Source organism: Panthera pardus, unplaced genomic scaffold (assembly GCF_024362965.1).
Source record: "Panthera pardus isolate Hobbes unplaced genomic scaffold, ASM2436296v1 HiC_scaffold_19, whole genome shotgun sequence".
In the NCBI taxonomy this organism is placed as follows: Eukaryota; Metazoa; Chordata; class Mammalia; order Carnivora; family Felidae; genus Panthera; species Panthera pardus.
The window spans coordinates 20,711,861-20,732,852 of NW_026526754.1; the positions used below are offsets into that span (position 1 = coordinate 20,711,861).

General features: G+C 44.6%; 1 protein-coding gene across 1 annotated transcript in view; it reads left to right on the forward strand.

The window, feature by feature from the left end:
• The window catches only part of CDH13 (cadherin 13), a 1,030,614-nt gene that overhangs the window by 433,354 nt on the left and 576,268 nt on the right, over positions 1–20,992 (forward strand). The window contains exon 4 of the mRNA XM_019413211.2: positions 14,732–14,848. Within this exon, the coding sequence (XP_019268756.2) occupies positions 14,732–14,848 (117 nt within the window). The remainder of the gene's footprint in view (positions 1–14,731; positions 14,849–20,992) is intronic.

The window sequence follows — 20,992 nt, forward strand, 5'->3', positions numbered from 1 at the left end:
CAGGCAACTAGACTGGGCCAGAGTAATTCAGGGGCACTGGAGGTCACAGGAGGCAGGGGGCAAATTACGTAAAACACTATAGGTCAGTACAAAGACATTGGTTTTACCCCAAGCGCTAGGAGGTCCCACTGGCAGCTATGAAGTAGAAGAGTGACGTCATCTAGTTCGTGTTTTAACAGGACCACCCTGGCCACTGGGCACGTGGAATGGGGGCTGTTGAGGAAAGGGCAGAAACTAAGGGACAAATATAATCCAGGCCAAAGGGGATGTCGGCAAGAACCAGGGTCGTGGCCATTGGGGGAGGGTTGGGAAGTGAGAAACAGTCAAATTCTGAACATATTTTGAAACTGGAGCTCATTTAACCAGATAAAGGATAAATGTGATACATATAAATTTAACTGGAAAAGATCCTGAATAAAATTATTTTAGTAACTAAAACTGTACCATGTAAAGATAGCACATGTAGGAGGCAAGAGGTAGCATGGGTAACAGTCCAGGCTCCAAGCAGAACAGTCTGGGTTCAAGTCCTGGCTCCTCACTCACCAGCAATATGTCTTTGGGCAAGGTGTTTACCTTTCCTGGGCCTCAGCTTTCTCATCTGTAGCATAGGAGTGTAACAGCACTGGCATCACAGAGATTGCATGAGTATTCGTGGAGAAAAAAAGTGTTTGTAAGACTTAGTGTCTAACTCCTGGTAAGCTCAGACAGTGTTCTCTCTCATCATTTAGAATTTGCTGATTTTCAAAGCTATTTTCCTATTTGTAAAACGCATGAAGAATTTAGTGTGAAGTATTTGAAAACAAATGCAAGCACTCCCCTCCTGTGGGGCAAGTTCACAGAGCAGCTGGGATGCCAACATATTTCTCTTGGTCCCATAATAGATTTTTCTGAGCTCCATTATCAAATAGTTTCTGTAGTTGTCAATCCTGACTTTGAAAGAGGAGTCTGATCCTTCGGTCTTTTAAGATGGAATGAGTATCGCATGGCAACTGAATATTTATATCATGCTCTCCTCTCTTCAAGGAGTTGTTGTTTTACCATCCTGACATCAAAACCTGTGGGCCCAGGGAAACCTCAGATGTTGGAGAATATCAAACGTGGTCTTTCTCTCCCCTCTTTCCTGGTGGATCTGACGCACCTTTGAACCTTCAAAGGCCGTGGTAATCAATGAAGTGGGGCAACACGTGACAGTGCATGCATCATCGTGAAGCTGCATTTATTCATGGAAAGTGCAGAGTGTGGAATAGTCGTTGCCACTGAATTAAAACGTGAGGATCTGTAATCCAGTGAAAACCACAGAACAAAGGGAGGAGAGAGACACTTTGCTGACTGGGGACTTCACTGAAGAGAGCCACATAAAAGGCAGATTACTGCTTAAGTAGGTTAATGTAACCCTGGTGTCTTAATTAAAATGTCTTTAACAAAAGGAGAAGAGGAATAGCACGGGAAGTTTGGGGGAGGCGTCAATGAAAGGGAAGAAATTTCCATTAAATATTGAGAATAACTCCCTAAGCAAAACAGTCTTGAATTTCAGTAGTGAAGGATATTTAAAAATCGGTTGGACAAAGGAGGCAATTGGCTTTGGTGGCCAGCGTGGGAAATGGCAAATTTTAGAGTCTGCAGCCACAACATCACGAAGTTCATGACCAAAAATAAAGCAAGGGGATAAAAATGGGAGGAACAAGGGTGTCAAAAACACCAAATCCAGAGACTGAGTTCTGGTCATGAGTACTTGCTTTCCTTAAATGCCAGGACACTGCTTCACATTTCCTCCCCCCCCCCCCCCCCCCATTCCAGATTCTGAAACAGATGCACGCCATTCCAAAGGGGAGGATTGTTTTCACCCTCTCATTGGGGAAGCTTGGTTTGGGGGCCCTCCTTTCCCTGAATCACCATAAGATTTGGCCTAAGAAGCTGGGTTTTACCTCAGATGAGAAAGTGAAGAATCATCTGCTTTTATATTTGATAAAGTCATACACTGGGTTTCTCAGATTCCATCCTACAACAGCCCAGTGACATCTGTCAGCGTGCATTTTCTCCTGCAGGTAGGCACACTTGAGGTCAAGCCTCATTGCAGGGTGGCTCTGCCACTGACATCCGCAGCCGGCACCGTCTTCTTCCAGTTAATGAGGCGATCGGCTGCAGGGGAGAGAACGGGCGTCCCTTCCAACCTTATGATTAAATTCATCAGCTGTTAAGTGAAATGCAAGGTTCTTCTCTGAGGTCACCCTAAGGAATGGAAAGGCCAAAAACTCCCTTGGGAAAAGAAGAAAAGGGCTATTATCAGTTTTCCATCTGATACTAGATAGCATTTATTCGACAGGTAAATATTTATTAAATAGCCAACTTTGTTAAAGTTTAGAGAATGAGGCCTGCACTTGCATACTAATGGGACTGACAGAAGAAACCGGAAGTTAATAGGAACTATCCAGAAACCTCCATCTAAATTGAGGCGGAGAACGGCACACACAATGTATAATAGACACCGTGAGTGAGTGGGAGAACGGCACACACAATGTATAATAGACGCCGTGAGTGCATTGCGTGTGCATGTGTCTGTGTGTTACCGGACAAGTAGAGAGGACTAGAGGTAAGTAAGGGAGGAAGACTAAGCCACAGGAGCAGCACCAATGAAGCCATAAAGTCATGACAGAAAATGGCTTGTTTGGGCAAAGCAACATGGTTCGAACTGGCTCCAGAGACGTGATGGTACCACTTGGGAAATGCCCTGCCGAAGAACGTGAAATACATTTCCGGTGGTGATAGGTAGTTTAGGAATATGTCACAGGTCCTTCAAAATGTTCATAACCTTTGACCTAGTAATCTCACTTTTGCTAGCCATTCCGAGGCTAGCATGAAAAAGCAAACAAGCAAGCAAATAAAACTGCACCCACCGATATTTTGGTGTGTTTATTTATAATAACAAAGAATTGGAAACTCAGAAACTTTAGGAGCATAAGGACAGGGGTATGGCTAAATGCGTGCTGATATAGCCACATGATGTCCAGCTACTAAAATTACATTTACAGAATCTGTGACACAGGAGGGAAGGAGGTTTGGTTTTTATCATTAGCTTCAAAAAGCAAGGTACAAAATTGTTCAGACCCTTCAATTCCAACTTAAGCAGAAAGTATATTAAAACCTGGAAGGAAGGACACGGAAATGCTATTCTGTTTGTGTGATACAGGCTTGTGAGTAAATGAGTTCATTTTTTCTTCCTGATTCCAAGTAGAATAGGTTCATTATAGAAACTTTAGAAAGTGTATTAAACTTCTGGTTGCTCTCAAATCTTTATCTCAGTGTCTGCTTCTGGAAAGTCTGTTGAGGTCTTGTTTGTTCTTATTCTACAGTCAGTGGGCTCGGGGGTAAGAGGAAATGATAAGTCATGAGGAACCCAGAGGTGAGCAGGGGAAATGTGCTGATCATGGCAGGGAATGTGATGCTAGAGATGGAAGGACTGGATGCCAGGAGACCCCTCAGGAGGTGGTAACCCCTTGGGAGAACAGTATGGGTGCAATGAAGTAAACCATCCATGGGATGTCAGGGTGTAGATCGTTCACTCTGAGAAAGGGAGGCAGGTGCTCTTGGAGGCTGTGGCAGGAGTGGGCTGGCTTCTCAATTTGGTTTAGGACATGTGAGTTTTGGGTGCCTGCAGGATAGTCCTCTATCATTTACTGTGGACCATCCTTGGGGAAAGAACATAGCCAACACCCAATAAATACCCACTGATTTGAAAAGAATCCTTTTTTCACATGTGGGTTTTCTAATGGGGGCTTTCTTTGAAGGCCACTCACAAATTTATGAGCTCATGCAGACCAGAAAGCATGGGATCTGGGGCACGTGCTCACACATCTAGAATGCATTCTGAAGTTAATACAGCTGTTGAGGCAGGAATACATATGCGTTTTAGAAAAACAAGTCCATCTGTAAAGCGCTGCAAGATGCCTCCAGGTGTTCAGAATAGCTATTTAACATGAATATTTTATCAATGCCAGAGCAGACAGAGGGAAATTGTATCCATTATATCCCCGTCACTATCACACGTGGTTGAATGGACGTCTGACTAAAGAATCTAAATACGTTTAAAACATTTTTCACCTCCAATGAATCTAGCGAGTCCCACTCTGTGTTGTGATTGTGCCTGGGAGATTCATGAAATATTTTGGAGACAACTGCATCTTGGAAGTGTGGTTTGGCAAATTTTCATCCAAAGCATATGCTTTTATTTTATTTTTTAACTCGCTATTCAAATGTGAGCAAGTTGACATTTTAGAGCAAGTGGTAGAATATGTGTGTATGTGTGGGGGGGTGTTGTTGTTTTACTTCTGTCTCATTTTCAAGTTCAACTTTTTAAATACAAGGATGGCTGCAGGGTAACAAAAAGCAGGAAAGAAAGCCTACTTAAGAAAATGTGTTTTCCAGGAATGGCTCCTCAGCTCTGACAGGGTGGTGTCAAAGACAAGGTCAGATCTCAGACTTCTGCTTAAAACCATTCAGTGGCTTCTTGTGTTCCTCGGGATTCAGAAAAATCCTGTGGACTGGATCTGGCTCTCTCTTTCCAGCTTCTTCTTGGGGCTTCTTTGAGCCCTAGACCTTTCTGGTCTTTGGCCATCTTCTGCCTCTGTGCCTTCTTCCATGCTGTTCCCCAAGCCCGGAACTCTTCCTCCTCCTTGTCCCTCGAACCTGGATGAATTCCACTTGGCCTTCAGATCTTAGCTTCACTGTCATTTCTTCCAGAAAGTGATGGTCTTCTACTGAGTGGTTCAAGGGGTGAAACTTCTGAAAATTTTCTTTAAAAGTTTTTTTTAATGTTTATTTATTTTTGAGAGAGAGAGACAGAGTGTAAGCAGAGGAGGGACAGAGAGATAGGGAGACACAGCATCCAAAGCAGGCTCCAGGCTCTGAGCTGCCAGCGCAGAGCCCAACGTGGTGCTCAAACTCACAAACCATGAGATTATGACCTGAGCCAAAGTCGGACGCTCAACCAACTGAGCCACCCAGGTGCCCCTCAAAAATTTCTATAGATTCAGTTACTTCAGAAAGCCATGAGAATTCTAGAATGAAAAAGTCCAAACTGAGTGTGGCAGTAATATTGTTGTTATAGAACAGATTTCCATGGTGAAGAGGAAATAAGAAGAGTCATGGACATCCTGCTCATTTACTTATTAGACACAACTGCAGAGAAAATACTCTGAACTAGACACTGTGCTAAGCTCATTACCTAGATTGTCCTAATTCTTATAATAACCCTGTATGTATGTACGTATGTATGTATGTATGTATGTATGTATGTATGTATTATTTCATTTAAAACTATTTAAAAAATACCTTTTGAACACCTGCTATATGCCCGGTCTTGTGCTAGGTACAGGGGGACATAATAGCAAACTAGGGTGACACAGTTCCTGCCCTTCTGGGGCCGGGAGCCTTGTGTGGCAGACGCACATTGATTGACAGACCGATGCTGCTGAGTGAAATGTGTGAGCAGAAGAGGAGACACAGGATCTTTGGATGCCTGGGTCACTCAGTCGGTTGAGCATTCATTCGACTTCGGCTCAAGTCATGATCTCACAGTTCGCTGCTTTGGGTTCTCTGTGTCCCTCTCTCTCTGCCCTTCCCATGTTCATTCTCTCTCTCTCTCTCTCTCTCTCTCAAAAATAAATAAATATTAAAAAATAATAATAAAAAGAAAAGCTGAGACAGGGGCTCTGGATGAAGGATGAACAGTAGGCAATCCCTGCAGCAAAGAGACTGGGGATGTGGTTCTTAAGCTGAGAGTAAAAGAGAGTCAAGTAGCGGGGCGGGGAGGGGGGCATTGCTAGGTGAAGAGCCCTTAGGTAAGCTTTTACCTGTGGATCCCTATAGGGCTTGTGCAGCAGAAGCAGAGCCAGGAAGACAGTGAGGGCACCTAAGGTCAGAGATGTCATCCAGAGCCAAACCTGCTGCCCCCTCCTAGGCCTCACCGGCATTGGAGGCTCCATCCTTTGACAAGGGGAGGCAAATATTGAATTAGTAAGGGGAAGGGGGAGATTTTAAAAGATTTTCCTGGCTGCTAGACAGAGAAATTCTGGAAGCACCATTCAAATTACAAACCCTTCTGATGAAACCTTCTCGTCTCCATCGACTTCTTTGAGCAAAGCCATTTCTTTTCTGCCCTAACCACACATAGCAATGGAAATAATTGTCATATTCATTACATTGGGGTATTTATTACGTCTTTGGTGCTAATCATTCAGACAGAAGCTCTGATATCGGTCCTTCCATTGGAAGGTTACTTGTTAGATTGGCCATCCCCAAAATCTCTGATAGGTGACTTTCATCCTGGGAGACATTGTTTCTGATATCACTGGAGATCACTTCTAGAAAAGCGTGTGGGGTGTGGGGACTCTAGGAGACAGTGGCTTATATCCATCTCTCCCATCTGCATACCAGCAACCCTTGAAAAGCATGTGTGGCATAATTCACAGTAGCAGACTGGCTTCATCCCACCCTATGGATCCACCAGCCATCATCTTCCCCTTCAACCCCACTCTTCCTTCATGCAATGTGTGCTGCCATACCGTGGGGTGATCTCTGCAGGACGAATGGGCAGTTTCCACATCACCCCATTTGATTGTCATCAAAACTCTGTGCAGTGAACCTACAGCAGATGACAGCACAGCTGACATTTGGCCTCCAGAATATTTGGGAAATAGATTGTTGGAAATGAAGCAAGCTCTCATCAGTATCTTGGCTCTCAAACCTCCTAAATTTGCTGCTGAAACTTTGATGTTTGTTGATTGTTTCTTCCTTAAGTAGGCAAACTTCAGCCCCAGGAGTTAATAAAGCAAATTTTAAGTCTCGCCCCAGGTCCAGCAATGCTGGCTGAACCACACATTTGATTGCATACGAAATGTGAGCGGAGAAGCACAGACCCTCCTCCTGGCAACTTTCAGCACAAGGAGATCAGCTGCAAGAATGAAATAAATTGGAGATTGATTTCTTCAGCTCCATTCATTTGCAGAAATTTGCAGACAATTAAGCTGTCCCCCTGCAGTATAGGTAGCTGATCCTTTTAGCCAAAGGCTGATTGAGATTTGCTCTCTATCCTCTGCACAAGTAGAGTTGTGATTCTCCAAGCACACTTGAGTAAACAGGGCCAAGGAACTCTGTTCTGCGGACGTGGACCTCCCTGCAAAGGTGGTCACCAGCTGTGGCCTGTGGAGACAAAAAGCATCAGGCTTAGATTAGAGCAGGGGGCCCTGGAGTCACAGATGTCAGGGTTCCTTCACGTTGCTTAACAGCTTTGACTTTGGTTGAGTCTCTTACACCTTTGAGCCTCAGGGGAACAGGCATGGCAATTCTACCTGTGAGTTGTTGGGTGGGTTAAATGGGATAATGTTACAGTGTGCCTAGCGCGGTGCCTGGTACACTCCTACTCCATTAATGTCAGTATTTGCTATAGCAGATCTGGTGAGTCCAGGACAAGGATGCCAAGTAAATCTTTGGATTAGAAAGATGCGGAAGAAACAGGCTCTGTGACCTTGAGACTAGAGTTTGGAATGCAAGCTTCAAACTCTCCAAAAGAATGATCTTCAGGATTCTTTAACCTGTACGTGGTATTCAAACCCCAAAGCATCACACCGCTGCATCAACCAGGCTCCCCACTGTCTGGGAAGAACATGTGACCTTCCCACCTTGATCTACAAGACTGTCCACAACAGGGCCAGGTTGACTGTTTGAGTCTCACCTGGCACTGCCCTCTCCTAACTCCCTGCCTCTCCAGAGAGGATGCTGCTTCTGTAAGGCTTTGCCTTATTGAAATCTCTCCTCTGAGCACACAGTTTTGCCCAGAAGTTATAATAGTAGTTGAGAGAACAAGGGCAGAAGCTTGTGGCTTTTTTATTAAGTTTGTACTGTTTTCCCTCTCATTTATTTCCTGATGCAAATACAGGAGCAGGGAGAGAAAGAAAGGCAGACAGCAGTTCTCCAGTCTCTGCCGGCTCATGTGAGGGTCGGCTCGTGAAGATCCTCATGGCTAGACAGGTCCAAGCTCCTTTGTGGCCGTGTGTTCTGCATACAGGGAACAGGGTGATTCCTCTCAAACCTCACTGCTTTCTTGGGGTGGCCTCAGCTGGGTGTGGGAGGGGACAATGACAACCAAAACCTGGAGTGAGGTTCCAGCTCTGGAGCCCCATCTGGGAAAAGCTTTCTGTCCTCCACTCCTGGAGCACCTGGACCTTGTAGTTATCAACTCTGGGCATCTTGCCTTAATGGGTGTCATGGGTGGGATCTGTGGTAATAAAGCTTGTGACAGGATCCCGGTGTCAGGAGGCATCCGCACCTGTTGGGGGGTGGGGGTGAGAGGAAGGGGAGTCTCAGCCATCATGGGACCAGCAGGGACTCTGGGTGACCCCTGCACGTGGGCCCACTTGGGGAGAGGGGAGCGGGTCCCTTACCAGTCACTGGGTATCGGCTACATCCCTCCCTCCTTCACAACCCTCACACCATGGAGGCAAGTCCACAAAAACACTGTGGAAAATATTGTGGCTCTCTTTTCTGAAACATCCCAAGAAGGCAAATGTGTGCATACAGATAGTAGATTCGTGGCAGCCTGTGGCCAGGCTCAGGGTGATGGAAAAGTTCTAAAATTAGATGGTGGTGATGACCGCCCAACTCTGTACATTTCCTGAAAACCACTGCAATGCACACTTAAAAACAGGTGAATTTGCTGGTCCTTAAATTCTACCTCAAAAACACCTTAAAGATGCTGCAGGAAGTAAGTGCAGAGGGATGCCAGCTCTGCCTTTCCCCAAATCAAACACTCAGACCAGCATTTGCAGAGGGACTGGTGTGCCCTGTGAAGGCAGAGCTGGAAAAAGGAAGAAACACAACAAAGAAGCATCGTCATGTTTCTCTCTGTAAATCTGTTCTCCACATAACATGTCTGGGTTTTTTTTTTTAATTGTAAGTGGGCTCCTGTCATTTCTCAGCTTAAACCGCACTCCCCCCAAGACTCACTTGTCATGCCAGTATCTGAATTCCCTTTACTGGGTCCCTGACTGGTCTCCTCCCAGTCCCCTCAGGTGCTCCTGCCAAACAGGTGGCCTCCCCGCAGCTCAACAAGCCAGGTGTGCTCCCTCAGCCTGGCAGTCCCTCCTCCCTATGCCCACATGGCTCCCTCCTCCTTCATCCTTCATTGCCACCTGTGGGCCCTTCCCCTGGACCCTCTGTCTAAAACGTCAGCATCCACCCGCCCTGTACACATTCACTATCCCCCCTCCCACTTATTTGTGCTTCTGGGCCATCGTTCTGTTTGTCTGTCTTCCTGCTCTAGAATCTGAGCTCCATGGGGACAGAGTCTTGTCTCTTGTACACTGCACTTTCCCAGATGCTTAGAATTACTACTGGCAGAGAGGAAGGGCTCCATGTATAGTTTCTGAAGAAATGAATAAATGAACGAATACGAATCCACTCTTCCTGCCCTCGTCACGGTCTTCGTTTCTTTCCTCCTTCCTCATTCCCTGCCCCCCCCCAGCCCCTCCCCTGTCCACAGCTGCAGGGGTCTCCCCCTTATTTTCAGCATGCTCTTTTTACTGTGTGACATGACACCCCCAGGGAGCGTGAACCTTGCTTCTAAGACACTGCCAATTTCTCCTGAGATTGAGAAGAAGGGAGGAAAGCAAATGGGATTGTAAACCCAAACACCCTACAAAAGGAAGGCGAAGGCTCCGGTGAGCCCGCAGGAGAGGAGAGACATTCTGGGAAGGGGTGCAATTCTCCTATAATAAAGTCCTGCAAGAGCACATCTCCCCGAGGACACAGCTCTGCCCTTTGACTGAAGTGAAATTGGTTGAGGCTGCTGCAGCCCTCCTTCTGTTCCAGGCTCAAAGGTGCTGGGGATCGTTGTCCAGCCAGTTCAGGGTTGTAGGGAGGCTCCCATGAGAGGCACACGCCTGTGCGTGTGCACCTGTGGCTGAGGAAACCATCTCGGTTTCAAGCAGGAAGGTGTATTGTGTGTGTTGTGTGTGTCCTTGGGTTTAGGCTTGTCATGTGTGGCTGTTGCGTGGTTATCTATTCATGAGCATGTGTGAGTCTGTGGGTGTGTACACGTGCACGTGTGAGTGTTTGTGTTTGATGCCGATTTTGAAGTTAGTGTGCCTGCGTCTGACGGGTCTGGAACTCTAGAGACGGTTGTGGGTCCGTGTGTGTCTGCGTTAAGATCTGGCCTTAGGCCACCCTCAGCTGAATTACTCACTCGTAAAAGGGACTGAGTGGCTTGTCTTCATTTCCTCACATCCCTGTCCTGGTATTAATAAGACCCATCCTTCACTTTTGTGCTGTTCTTTGCAGAGCACAGACTGCTTCCCCACACAATTTCTCATTTCATTCTGATAATCAGGAGCACGGGCAGATTACCTTCCTTCACAGATGAGAAATTCCCCTTCAACCTCTCTCTGTCCTCAAGGAAAGCAGTTTCCATCCTCCTCTCTTGGGCTCAGTGCTGCTGATCCCCTCCTTCCCGCCTCCTTGGGGCACCTGCCCCCATCACTTGTCCTCTGCATTCATCTGCAGCCATGCTTATGACTTCCTTCCGCTAGCCCTTTCCTCCTCGTGCCCAGCACACTTCCTGGTCTCCCCTTGAACTGACAGACTTCTTCCCAAGTCCCTTCTTTCCTTCCCGAGGCTCTCCTTTCCTTTTGCACCAAAGCCCTCACTTCTCATTGATTCCTGAATTCGACCCTAACACACTGGTAAGCTGCTCTTCCTAAAATCAATACCTGTTCATTGTCAAGCCCGACAGCCTCCTTATGGCTTTCGGGTTGTTGGAGGGGATGTCTGCATTGGGTGATACGGTCATGTCCCCCTTCCTTTTTGACATTCGTATCTCTTCATCCTCCTGGGTTTTCCCTTTTTGCACCTAATCTTTCTATGGCTTTTGCTGGCCTTTTCAGAAACCCAGTGAATGGTTGAGTTCCTGCCTCTTCCCTCTGGACATAGTGTGGATGATGTCAGCTTTGCCTTTCCTTCCAGCTACCCTTGTTTGTGGTTGATTGTGATAACTCTCTCCCTCATTCATTGCTCCCTCCCGAATACAATTCGTGATACCCCCTCTAGAAATCTCTCTGGGATATCCAACAGCCCCTCAAGTCTACCTGTGTACAGCATGCAACACCTGTACCCAGAACTGCCGTTTTTGTTTTTTTGTTTTTCTCTGCCCACTATCTTGGCAGTGGCAACATCAGAAGTCATGAGGTCTTTGGGCGCCTGGGTGGCTCGGTCGCTTAGGCATCCGACTTTGGCCCAGGTCATGATCCCCCGCTTCATGGGTTTGAGCCCCGTGCTGGGTTCTGTGCTGACAGCTTGGAGTCTACAGCCTGTTTCAGATTCTGTGTCTCCCTCGCTCTCTGCCCCTCCCCCACTCTCACTCTATCTCTCTGTCTTCCAAAAATAAATAAATATTTTTAAAAAAAGACATCATGAGATCATCAGACAGCTTCCCCTTTGCCCTGATGTGCCATTCTTCCCCACACCTTATCTCTTCTCCTTCTGTAAATAGCTCTTAGGTTGGTCGCATTTTTTTATCCCCACTGTTTCTGTTTTCTTTCCTTGAGGTTACAACCACAGCCTGGTGCATTCAAAGGCTTCACATGATGGACTGACAGATACAAACACACACAGTTAGGCATAAACATTTTTATACAACACATCTGTCTAGATATGCATAAAGTGTATGATTGTCAGTCACATCAGATGTATGGCTCCTACATGGTCCCTGTCGCACGGAAACACATGGCTTCAAAGCATACCAACAAACCGTTTAGCACAGACCTGATCAAAGTTAGACACGCAAGCAAGTATACAGGTAGACATTTGTCAACAAATACAGTTAGATATACACATATATCACGAGGACAAAAACGGACCTATTGGCATAAAAGCTCGGTCATGGACAAGTATTTGTTGAGGTCTCCGCCATTGTAAGGCGAAAAGTTGGGTGACGTAATATGTCCTGGCCCCAGCAATTCCTTAACACGCCCACCATGGAGGACTCCGGTGCACATGGAGACATCTCTAAAATCAGTCATTCCCACCTTCTACCCTGTTCCCTTCTACGTGCACTTTGCCATCTTGAGCTCAGAGCTTCCTGCTTCTTTTCTTAGGCATTTTTGACCCAAGGGCTGACATAGCTGTGCTTGTTGCTAAGCTCTGGGCTGCTTTGAGAGTTGGGGAAATGGACTGGCCACTTCAGGCTTGGCTTGCTAATAATAAGCTAGGAGGACACCAGATGTGGGAATGGGGACTCAGGGGCCTGACCTCTTAAGTACTCATGAGAACAAAAATATCACCCATTCACAGACCTGCAAACCCAAATAAAGCCTTTATTACAAACAACGGAAAGTTTGTTATTGACGACACAGTGTGCTTTTTCATTACTTTAGACACATTTTCGCATATATTCTCATAATGAACTAAAGCCTACTTTTGCTGTTCACAGAGCCAAATCACCTATTCTTTATATTTGCATAGGACTTTAAATCTTTTAAGAGGGCTTTCTGAGACATTCTCTCATCTGAACCTCAAGATTCTTTTTATTGTAAATGAGATTCATATGTTGTACATATTTTACATATTTTCTATTCTTTTGGTACTCCCTAGTAAACCAGCAGAATCTTCCCAGATGTTATATGTCAGTGTTCTGTGAATATAATCCACTGTGTTTTTCATTGTCTTATTATTGTCTACTTCATTTTCTCTTTTTCTAGCCTGTCTTTTGCTTGGTTAGGCCGGGTTATTTTGTTGGTGGTAGTTGGTTGGGTGGGTGGATTTGTTGTTGTTTTAACCCCTCTAACTTTTTCTCCATTACATATATACACTCTAGTTTTCTGTCTTTACCTGAATATTAATTATTTTGTCTTCCCAGAGACCAGTTTTATTTGCACTCATGCATTGAGATTTTAAATATCATTCTTCCATGTTTATATAAGAAGAGAAGATGCCCAATATTTGCATTCTGTGTTTCCCTACACATTTTATCCTAGATATTCCCTCTACTAGCTAGGTGAATTGAACAAGCCCCGCCACCTCTATAAACTTGATATTCCTCATTGTTTGAGGAAGACCAAGATTTACTAGAGATATTAATTGCAAATATTAGAGTGAACACATGTAAAGTGCCCAGCACGTTGCCTAATGCCCACTTAAGAGATTGTACGTAGTCTATGGTGGTGATTATGGAAGCAGTCAAATGTGGTATTAGAGGTTAGAACATGGTCTTTGCACCTACATTACTGGTAACCATCTAAGAGTGTCTCTTGCTAATGGACCCAAATTCAACCTTGTCTTGCAGTTGAATGTCTAAGTTGTTTGCCATGTTTACCCTTTATAAATAATGTCTGGTGAACACTTGCCTGCATATAGGTTTATTCTCCTTTTGAATTTAGCATTTGAATGTATTCCTAGGAGTGATATCACTGAGTGAAGGGGTATGAACATGTATAAGATTCCTGATAAATAATTATTGCCCGATTGTGTTCCACAAGAGAACCATGAGATTACACTGCCACCAAAATCTAGAGAAAGATCATAGAAGCTTTCTTAGCCTTAGCTGATCTTGTTTCCTGTTTGACTTTTCTTATATAGATTTTTCTTTAAAACTATATACACACACCACACACACACACACACACACACACACACACACACACATGCAAATATACACATCGTTTTGTGGAGTGTGGATCAATGATGGTATTTAAATACCATTTGCCGCACTTTGGTAGGAACTTGTCATCCAAAGTTCAAGACGATTTGGATGATATATAACATAACTTCAGCTAGTACTGGCATTGAGTGAGATTGGTTTATATACTGAAAATGATGTTCCACTTTCAGTCTTCTGATCAGATCAAGGGGAAAGTCTCAGCTTGGTGCTAACAACGCTTTAATGCCCCACTACCCCCTTGCTTATTTTCCTTTTAGAAAGAGGAGCTGATTTTCCCCGAGATTCCAGTTCAAGCTGAATACCCTCATTTTTGTCTCCAGTGTGTTTATTTTCATGTGTTTCCTACTTCTTATGAAAAGCAACACCGGTCTTTATTTAAAATTATGACACAACGTTTCCTGGTTTGCACACATGTATGTCATTGAATAGTTAAATTACAGATAGGGCAGAAATCCTGACAGTGTTGTTCCAGTCATTGAAGTTGGGGGCGTAGTGCATGGGTGGTGCATTCCAACAATTGGCCCACTAATAGTAACAAATATTCCTTGACAAAATATAGACTAGGAGTCTCCATAATGCCTGGCATAGTGTGGAATTTAGCAATTGCCCCTTCCTCCCTATGCATTTATGAGTGCAAACACCTTGCAGTTGGCCATGAGGCCAGTAGCTTTTATATTCAGTGGGTTCTGGGGGTTCGTGACCAGGTACATAATCTCCTCACTTGGCAGATTAAGAACGGGAATATCCCAGCACTGAAGGATGTATAAATCAAGACTGACATTGTGAATAGAACAATTCAGAAGATGGGATTAAAGAGCTTAATGGTAGTCATTGTGAATCACGATGTCAGCTTTAGTATGATTCTAACGATGTACTTGCTAACGCTAATGAGGTTTGATAGAATAAAATTAACAATGTCCAAACAGCCCTATGCTTTTGCAACAAAGGAACCATATCTCACAGCAGAGTGATACATCCTTTCCTGGGGCTATTTAGTCGATTGATTTTGGGTTTTTTCTCTTTTAGGATATATTTAAATTTGCAAGAACTTCTCCTGTCCCAAGACAAAAGAGGTCCATCGTGGTATCTCCCATTTTAATTCCAGAGAATCAGAGACAGCCTTTCCCAAGAGATGTTGGCAAGGTAAGTCATACAAAATACAAATGAAGTGACAAAGGCACATTTTAATAAGGAGGAAAGCATACACAGGGCAAGCTGACTGTGACCATCTTGGTGGCCTCCTGAAGTTGGCCTCTATTCCTCTATGATAGGAAACCAGATGGTTTTGCCAATAAAAGAATGACAAAAGCCATCAAACAAACAAAAAAAGGAATTTATAAAAACAATAATAATAATACCTCTGAATATCATGCTTTGGAGAGCTATGTGTCATACAAGCACGCTAAAGTTGTGTTAGGAAGAAGTCACTGGTTAATAGATTCATTGCTTTTAAAATAATGTCCAGGCAACCAGCCAGATTCTATACTATACATGCCATACCATACCATTATAGCAGTATGATATGTGGCCTAATTTAGATCCTAATTTTCAAATGTGTAAGTCCAGTGGCACCCTGGGTCAGCTCTCTAAAAAGAACTAAGATCATACTAAGATCCAAAGAACTAAGTCATACTAGCCAGACCCAGAAAACACTGTCGCGTGAATCAGAGGAATAACTTTTCCAGGAAGAAATGTTCACTGTTAAATGGGCAGAAATACTGGTGTTGCTTGATCAACACATTCTCTCCCTGTAGGAAAGTCAACATGGAGAATCAAATGTAAACCAGTTCGTATTTTTGGGTCATCCTGGAATTTGAACAGTGGTGGTTAGTTCAGTGAATGACCTTAATGGCTGGATGCTATTGAACTATTTACTCATTCATTACATAAATAAGGAGCACTTGTTATATGCCAGACTTCAAGATTGGGACTGGGTGAATATTGGCGTGAACAGCAGAGAAGCCCCTAGTGTGATAGAGCTTTATTATAGTGGGGAGGCTATATTTCAATGAGGAAATAAACAAACAAGAAAATTGCAGAGGATAATAAATTCTGTGAGGAGCGGAAACAGCTCTTCGGGAAGAGAGTAAATGGCAAGGCCAGGGAGTAGAGGAACAGCAGTGTTCATGTACATGGCTGGGAAGGCTGGTCTGAGACCATGGTGTTTGAATGGAGACTGGAGGGGTGAGAAAAGGATAGCCGCAGCAAGATCTGGGGAAGCTGCGCTCTTAGCGGAGGGCACTGCACATGCAAAGGTCTAGAGGTGGGAAGGAACGAGGCGTATTTGAGGAGCAAAACATCTGGATGGCTGCAGTGTGAGTGGGGAAGAGAGTGGTAAGAGCTAAAGTCAGAGAATCTGGACTGTCACAGTGGCTTCAGACACCATGGCAAGTGGGAATTTCATTGTATACACAGCAAGAGACCACTGGAGGTTCTCCCTGGGGTATGTGTGTGCGTGTGCGTGTGTGTGCGCACCCTGAAAGGCCCTCTGGCTGCCTCATAGGGAATGATTTGTGGGAGCAGAGTGGTTACGAGCAGTGGGCACAGAAAGATCTGCCAAAGGGGGTGTTATATGGTGGCCTGGACCAGAAGTGAAGGTAATTTGGACCATTAGAAATCTATTTCTGTTGGAAATTAGAGGCATCAATAATCCAGTGTCCTGGTAATCACCATATTTGAGATTTGAAGCTACCGCTGTGCCAAAGATGCCTTTCTTTAAGCAAAACCTTGCCAAGGGTCCGGGACATGAGACAAAGGGAGCAGAGCTGTTCCAAGTGGGCGGTGGTGGGGTTTAGGAGCCCTGCCCTGTGGACAGCCCTAACCACCGCGATGGCCCTTGTGTCAGTGTCCCTGAAGCCAAGAGTGGCACTCACCAAGGACCAGATTCCTCAAGGCTGCAAGACTCTGCCCCCAAACCATTTCAGAGACACCAGTTGCATCCTTGCTCTTTAGACGTTTACGTAAGTCTGGTGGTCTCAGCCCTCACTGTGCATCAGAGTTGCCTAGAGAAGTTAAGAGACACTCGCCAGGCTCCGCCTCCCAAGATCCATTCAATTGGTCAGGAAGTGGGGACCATGCATCAGCAGTTTTCTTTGAAATCCCAGGCGATTCTGAGGTGCAGCCAGGGTTGAGAACCCCTGAGCTACACCAGGCCTCCTTCCAGAGTAGCGATGGACCAACAATATCAGCACCACCTGGTTGGGAATACCTGGATGGACATTACTGGTTTCTCCATGCTCTTTATACCCTTAAAGGAACTTTTTCCCCTCTGTGCATGCTTGGTTGTATCCATTCACCTTATCCTTTTCTTCATGTCTTATGCCTCACCGTCATCAGCCCCACACCAGGAGCTAACAAGGGATGCTCTGCTGAGCTCTGAGACAGTGTATAGGTATCTTCAGAGAGTTCTGGGGAGGTGGGGAGAAGGGAGACACGTCCTCCTTGCCCACTCAAACTCTCTGAGTCAGGCAAGTCTAACTGCATAAATATCGCACATCAGACTTGAGTATAGAATGCCATATGAAGAAGAGACTGTGGTTATGAACGCATAAGGACGCTGGCCTCACTTCGGTTTCCCCCAGAAGCTGACCCTGAGACAAGAATTCAAATGCAACCAGTTTATGTAGGAGGTGAAGAGAATACTGGTAAGGGAGGGGAGTGGGGGGAATGGAAGTGATCCAGGGAAGGAAAACAGCCAACGGAAAGGTCTCTTTATCAAGGCAACTACCACTGTAGGTCACTGCAGTGCAATCCCCAGGGGACGTGCTAGGGAATGGTGGAAAGCACATTCCACGGGGGAGAAGGCTGGGGTATTTACAGACCACCCCCATCTGCCTTTGGTTGAGGATCTTTCACAAAGGCACAAACTCTCCAGCACATCCAGCCTTCCCTGTGTTCTGGGTGCCAGCATGACAGCTTTCTGAGGCCTGGGGGAGACAGTTGCAAGCCTGCTGGTGTGCCTTGAAAAGGTGAGGTCCAAGGAAGGGGACAGGGCACGGATGGACTCCATTCCATCACCAAACTTAATACAAATACGTTTGTTTGCAGGCCACATTTTCCCTGGCTCATCTTCTGCTCCCACCTCATTTTCTGAACTTTTTTTTGTCTCATGCCTTTGGAGAGGACTGTGCTTGCTTCTCTCCATGAATACGTACTCGCTGCGTGTCAGGTGGGCAGATCTCTGAAATTCAACCCAATCCGCATCACTAAGCACACATTCTGCATCTGCATTTGCAAAGCACCATGCTAGGGGCTGGGGATTTAAGGACAAAAGGCAATAGACAGGATCCTTAATCTCACAGGATTATAGAGGAGTAGAAAAAAATCATCACAAACACATTATTTGTCCAATGCTGTGAAGTATAAGCACCTTTCACCCATTACCTTAAATTCTCATACAAGCAACCCCATGAGGGTCATCCTTCAGTGTGCAGGGTGAGAGTAAGCAGAGTCAGAGGGAGACGGTCACCTGTCCCAAGTCACACAGTCAGTTAGTAGCAGAAACAAATTCCAAGCCAACTCTTTGAGGTTTCAGTCTGTGCTCTTAACCCACTAAGTGCAATCTGAGAATTCTCTTACATGGGATGAAATATCTTTGCTGACAGTGACTCTCTTTAAAACAACATTAAAATTAAATTTAATTATTTGAATTTGAAGCGCACCAAAGAAAAAAAGTAGGATGGATAGAGGGCTGGGTAATTGGATAGATATATGATAAAACAAATTTAGTAAAATGTTAATGGTAGAATTGGGTGGTGGGCATAAGGTCGATCACTGAAAATTTCTTTCAACGTTTCTTCTGTTTGGAAATTTCCTAATACAATGTTGGAGGAAAATTAAGCTTAACTAAATACAACATTATCATAAAACAGAAGAATTGGTGTGTTGACTCAAAAATAATTTTTTGTCTTTCACTTCAAGAGGATGGATGGAGACTAAGTACCTATTTCTTTTCTTTCTTCTTTTTTTTTTTGTCGTATTTTATCATAAATGCCTTTTAAAGAAAGGAGACTCACACACTTCAGGGTAAAGACATCAAAAGCAAGTTGCTGCCGTGAATCCACTCTCTGGGGGAGATTTTTCTCAGTTGAGGCTGTGCCATGCAGAATTGTGTATTGACAGAAAGGCTTTGCAGGTAGCCCTGGGGGCTAGACAAAGTTTTGGTTGATACATTATTTATCTGCCAAATAATTAATTAGTCGGTAAGTGGCTAACTTATTGGAATTTGGAAACAGCTTTAACATCATCTCCCTCAGTGTTTCTGAAAAATGGCTTAAATACCCAGTTGCGAATATACTCCCTCAAACCTGTGACTTCCTTCCCGTTTTTGAGCTCTAGATCGGGGAGTGTGTGCCCTAAAGAGAAATGCGTAGCTGCCACCAGGTGCTTTTTCCCTCCCCCTTCAAAGTGTGACTATTTCAAAATTTGAGCCATAAATAATTTCTTAGTTTTACCAACTTTCACTGATAAATATTTGATTGCCTCTTTAGAGATTTTTGAGTTCCTGGGCCTGATTGATTGAGAGCAGGGGACTTTAAATCTGTGGGGCAGCAAGGAGGTCTTTGGGAGACGTATTTTATTCTGTTTTATATTAAGTTTGAAAGACAAGTCATTTATGAAATGCTTATTAGAGATTCTAGTTTCATCACAAACCCTTTTCATCAAAACCAATGAAAGTACATTTTACTGAAAATCCTTTTTTTATATCCCCTATAAATTGGTAGAACGGGCCTTTAGAAGGACATCTTTAACCCAGGACGGGAGAAATATGTAATTGGACCGTGTGCTTTTCGTAAAGGGAATCAACATAGATCATTAGAGCAAATCATGAAAACCACTCAACCAGGACTCTGCTTTGATTGTGTCATGAATGCACATCATCCACAAGGGTAATTTATGGCAGTTCCTAAATATTGCTCAGAGTTCTGGGCATACTGTCTAGTAGGGATCTCCCCACATGCACGTAGTCTGTACCTCCCATTTATGCCCAGCTTTGCAAACAGGTGCCAAGGAACCAGTGGCTCAGGACTGAATTTGTTTTACTCCACGTAATAGCCATTTGCATCACTTTGAGAACACATGGGTGCCAAGCTGTGTGGGCCACAAATCTGGTCCTAGATCCCCAGCACTGCTCAGTCTCACCCTCCTACTAAAAACATAGACTTAGCCCCGTCCTACTGCCTGACTCGTTCTGTGTCGTCACCATCAGCCCTCCACCCCTTTTCAAATCCACGATTTCACAGTTTTTATTCAAGTCTGACTACATGCCTCCTCTCAGAAATTTACAGCAGTTTAATTTCTCTTTTTAAAAATTTTTTATACATTTATTTATTTATTTTGAGAGAGTGATGGGGGTGTCAGAGGCACAGAGAGAGAGAAGGAGAGAGAGAATCCCAAGCAGGCTCCATGCCGTCAGCGCAGATCCCTACGCAGGGCTCGAATTCACGCACTGTGAGATCATGACCTGAGCCGAAATTAAGAGTCTGACACTTAACTCACTGAGCCACCCAGGCACCCCTAATTTCTCCTCTTAAAAAGAACCAGGAGTTTTACTCAATAACTAAAATTTACCACTGGCTAGTGTATAGGAGAGAAATTTGGGGGCGCCTGGGTGTCTCAGTCAGTCAAACCTCCGACTTTGGCTCAGGTCATGATCTCCCGTTTCCCAGGTTCAGCCCCACATCAGGCTCTGTGCTGACAGCTCAGAGCCTGGAGCCTGCTTCAGATTCTATGTCTCCTTCTCTCTGTCCCTCCCCTGCTCCTACACACACACTCTCTCTCTCTCTCTCTCTCTCTCTCTCTCTCTCTCTCTCTCTCTCTCTCTCAAAAATAAATAAACATGAAAAAAAGAGAAATTTGAATATAAAAGACCCAAGATGTCCAGAAACTCAATATTCAAAACTTCTTACAGAGATGAATAGCATAATTTATTTCTACATGCAGCAACACCACTCATACATACGCCTTTACTATTTCCATGACTTAGAACTCTTTCCTCTTCCTGGGACACAGCCCCTTCATCCACACTCTCCGGGGGCTGATGCATTTACATTCAAGGCTTCGCTGTCCAGTGGAACATTTACATCCTTGCAGAAAATTCTGTCCACACTGTCCAGTATGGTAGCCTCTGACCAATCACATGTGGCTATTGAACACTTGACATGTGGCCAATGCAACTGAGGAACTGGAGTTTTAAGTTTTATCTAATTTTAATGAATTTTAACTCAAAATTTAAAACTATTTGATTCAGTATTGGCATGAGAAATCTCCCTTTTCAACTGTAAATTT